The sequence below is a fragment of the Equus asinus genome, chromosome 17 (assembly GCF_041296235.1).
Source record: "Equus asinus isolate D_3611 breed Donkey chromosome 17, EquAss-T2T_v2, whole genome shotgun sequence".
Lineage (NCBI taxonomy): Eukaryota > Metazoa > Chordata > Mammalia > Perissodactyla > Equidae > Equus > Equus asinus.
This window is the reverse complement of record NC_091806.1, coordinates 37,165,977-37,170,075: the sequence shown is the minus strand read 5'-3', so window position 1 is coordinate 37,170,075 and position 4,099 is coordinate 37,165,977. Positions and strand designations below refer to the sequence as shown.

At 39.1% G+C, this 4,099-nt stretch overlaps 1 protein-coding gene across 1 annotated transcript; it reads left to right on the top strand.

The window, feature by feature from the left end:
- Positions 1–1,609: 1,609 nt before the first annotated feature.
- On the top strand, positions 1,610–2,560 carry LOC139040700 (olfactory receptor 5A1-like). Its single transcript, XM_070487453.1, has one exon. It carries the CDS (start codon positions 1,610–1,612, stop codon positions 2,558–2,560), a length of 951 nt encoding a protein of 316 aa, XP_070343554.1.
- The last annotated feature ends 1,539 nt before the right edge of the window (positions 2,561–4,099 follow it).

Below are 4,099 nucleotides of genomic sequence, written 5' to 3'. Positions count from 1 at the left end.
ATTCTGGATGGCTAATACTGACAAGTATTTGTAGTTCATAGACATAGTTTATTCCACTAATGTTGCAGTCTTTCTCCAGGGAAATCTCCAAGACTTCTGCTTTACGCAAACACAAAACTCTCAGCTACATGTGACATATATTTTCTAGGTTTCATGGCTTCCCATGATTTTCTTTCTAGTTTGAGTTCATCTGAATAAAAATATACTTGTGCTGGAGATGTTCTAATGACCACCTGAAGAGATGACAGCTATTGCATCTTGAAGAGGGCATGCAGTGTCTTATGCAAAAATATTATTTTGGTTATTTACTGTTTGGCCTGAAGACTTAGTGCTTAACTTCTCTGGACTGGCTCCAAGGAGAAAAAGAGAAAGGACTTCCAGAAATCCTGCCTCAGTTTTCTAATCCCCATGTCCCTTGCCTAAGCATCCTCATCCTTACATGAGTTCAAATCACTCTACTTCTACAGAAGTCTTGAATCTAGGAACCATGAATAGACTTGAGGGTGACAGAGAATCCAATAAAACCATATGCAGAGGTGATAAGTGGTTGCAGTTTCCTGGGTACAGGGTTCAGACTTTGTAACAGATTTTCAAATGTATCACTGACTCAAAGAAGATCAAGAGTCACTGTCTTAGATAATTTAACTTATAAGTATCTCTGATTTGAAGAAAGAAAAAGCTGCACCTGCAAAGAAAGGAGCATAATGGCTCTTTCAAACTTATCTTATCTAACTTCTCAGGTGCTTTCCTAGAATCATTAAGTTGTTCAACTCACATCCATTTCCAAACTATATCTTGTCTCTGACTCTTCCCACTATTCTATGGCATTATTTTTAGATCTCAGATGGTTTTATGAAAACAGAAAGGCAGTTACAAGATAGTCCACCCTCCCTGATTACAGTTTAGTGGAATCTTGGTTCCAAAGATTCTATGTATTTATTTATTTATTTTCTGAGGAAGATTTGCCTTGAGCTAACAGCCATTTACAATATTTCCCCTTTTTTTCTTTTTATGTGGGCTGTACCACAGCATGGCCTCTAACAGAAGAATGGTGTAGGTCAGTGTCTAGGATTCAAACCCAGGTACCCTAAGTGAAGGGCACTGAACGTAACCGCTAGGCCCCTAGGGCTTGCCCCCGAAGGAGATTTTAAAAGACATGTACTCCAGCATCCTCATTTGGTGTATGAAGCCTCATGATTCAGGGACTTCTTCAAGCACTGATTAACATCAGAGCCATGTGTGAGGAGAATTTTTGTTTCACCATATTGAGAGATAGCAGTTTTCACCAGTTTTGTCTATTTCTGATTCTCATATATTTGTGAATTCTAGGAAGTTAAAACATGAAATTAAGACATTTCAGAGGATAATGTACTCATAATGCCAATTTACTGTCTTTTGTCCCCAAAGAGAATGAGAATGTTTACTGAAGGGAATTGTTCATTTAAGTTTAGTAATCATGCGTGGAAGACAGATTAACTCAACATGATGATTTAAGTTGTATATTTAGTCAGCTGCATGACTGGAAAAAGACGAAGAATACTTGTTTTTGTTTTTTGAGAATGAAATAATTTCCATCTGTCATCTTTTTTGTCAGTAGATGACACTAACCATGTCCATGGAAAGGAATAGAAATGAGACTTCTGTGTCCACGTTTGTCCTCCTGGGACTTTCAGATGAAAAAGAGGTGCAGCGTGTACTATTCCCAGTCTTTCTAGGGATCTACCTTATGACTCTAATCTGGAACCTGGGTCTTATCATCGTAATCAGGATGAACTCCCACCTGCACACGCCTATGTACTTTTTTCTCAGTTTCCTATCATTTTTAGACATCTGTTATTCTTCTTCAAATAGCCCAAGAATGCTTTCAGACTTCTTAAAAGATGAAAAAAACATTTCCTTCATTGCCTGTGCCACCCAGTATTTTATTGGGTGCTGGATGGGTCAGGCTGAATGCTGCATCTTGGCCACCATGGCCTATGACAGATTTGTTGGTATCGGTAGGCCTCTGCAGTACTCGAGCATCATGGCTCCTGGCCTCTGTCATAAGTTGATTGCTGGGGCCTATGGGAGTGGTTTCCTTGGTAGCTTAGTTCAAACAGTTTCTTGCTTTCGTCTCTACTACTGTGGGCCCAACATCATTCCAAATTTCTACTGTGATGTAACCCAGATTATTTCTTTGTCTTGTTCTGATTCCCACATCAGCCAAATGATTCTGTCTCTCGAATCTATTTTTGTTGGGTTTGGTTCCTTCTTGGTAATCATCTTATCTCATGCAATCATTGTAGCTTCCATCCTGAAACTATCTTCCATCAAAGGTAGTGCCAAGGCCTTCAATACCTGTGCCTCCCACATAGTAGTTGTGACAATCTTCTATAGCACCAGCCTCTTTATGTACCTGCATCCTAACTCTAGCCACTCCAAGAAGCAAAACAAGGTGCTGTCAGTGTTCTATGTTATCCTAATCCCCATGTTAAACCCTGTTATCTATAGTTTCAGGAACAAGGAGATCAAAGAGGCCCTCAAGAGGATGACAAAGAGAGTAACACATTTATTTCCATAAAAACAATATTTGGGCAGGTGTTATTTCCCCTATAAGGAAAATAGAGATAAGAACATGTAAGAACTTTTTGTAGGTCATACAACAGCTAGATAGAGAGAAGTGAAAAACTCACTTCTTGATTCCTGGTGCCATCATATTTAGCTCACACTACCAAGCGATCAGTTTGAGGCAGTGTTATGAACATTGAATCTAGTTTAAAAGGTTTGTTCCCAGGATTATACCCACGTAGGTAAACCCCATATTTTGAGAACAGAGGTTCTGATAGACATTATATGCAGAGATAGACAAGAACCTAGGAATCCACACAGTCTTTCTCCTATGATTTTTAAAATGTCTTTTATTCATTTTCAACTGTTAAGCTTTTATATGTATTTCAATAAAATAAAATAATGTATAAAATCAAGTTGTGAAACTTAAAAATTATTTTAAAATGAGTACTTTTAATCTCCACCTCAAAGAGGGAGAGAGAGTGAGTATGAGAGGGAGGGACACAGAAAGAGAGAGATAGAAAGACTGAAGGAAAGACAGAGAAAGATAAAATATGACAGGAGAGGAGAAGAAGAAAGATTGATCTGGCTTTATTCCCAAATAAGCTTGTTCCTTCCATCTTACTCATTGAGCCTCCTTGTGAAGTGAATTTTGAAAAAGGTATGGGTGAAAGGAATGGTAGAAAGAAGGGGCACAATAGGGTCAAGAGTTAGAGAGATTCTCAGAGGCTAGAAAGAAGTCAAAGTCATCAACTTCTGGTCATAGTTGGCCTGTAGCCTGCTCTATGGTAGCTTACCAGAGACCATGCAAGACCTCAGAAATGCAGGCTGTCATGGTGTGTCTAGGGAGACAGGATCTGAGTTCCAGAGATCCGAGTCTCCCAAATATTCCTGGACCTTAAGTTTGACCAGGGAGCAGCAAAGCCAGTTTACTTGGGGGTACGATGTAGACTCGAGTCCAACTAAGAGAATTTAAAGAACATTTAAATGGACATATACTTTTAGAGGAGAATTTTTTTACTTTTTACTTTTTTAAAGATTGGAACCTAAGCTAACAACTGTTGCCAATCTATATTTTATTCTTTCTGCTTTTTTCCCCAAATCCCCCCAGTACATAGTTGTATATTTCAGTTGTGGGGCCTTCCAGTTGTGGCACGTGGGACGCCACCTCAGCGTGGCCTGATGAGTGGTGCCACGTCCATGCCCAGGATCCAAACCAGCAAAAGCCTGGGCTGCCACATCAGAGTGCACAAACTTAACCACTCGGCCAGAGGGCTGGCCCCTAGAGGAGAATTTAAATAGTAAGCTTCACATATATTACATTAGTATTTATACAATACTCTACACTTCATATAGTTAAATTGCATGGATGTGATTTTTTTCTATTACCATATGAAGTTGGCAGTTGAGAAATTATCCACATTTTACAGATAGAAGCTTTGAGCATATTGAGGTCTTCCATGTTCTTCCCAGAGTAGCCACAATTCATCTTAAGTCTCACAAAATTTAATTTGTGGAGCATAGATGCTTCTTATTGACCAGAAACATGCTC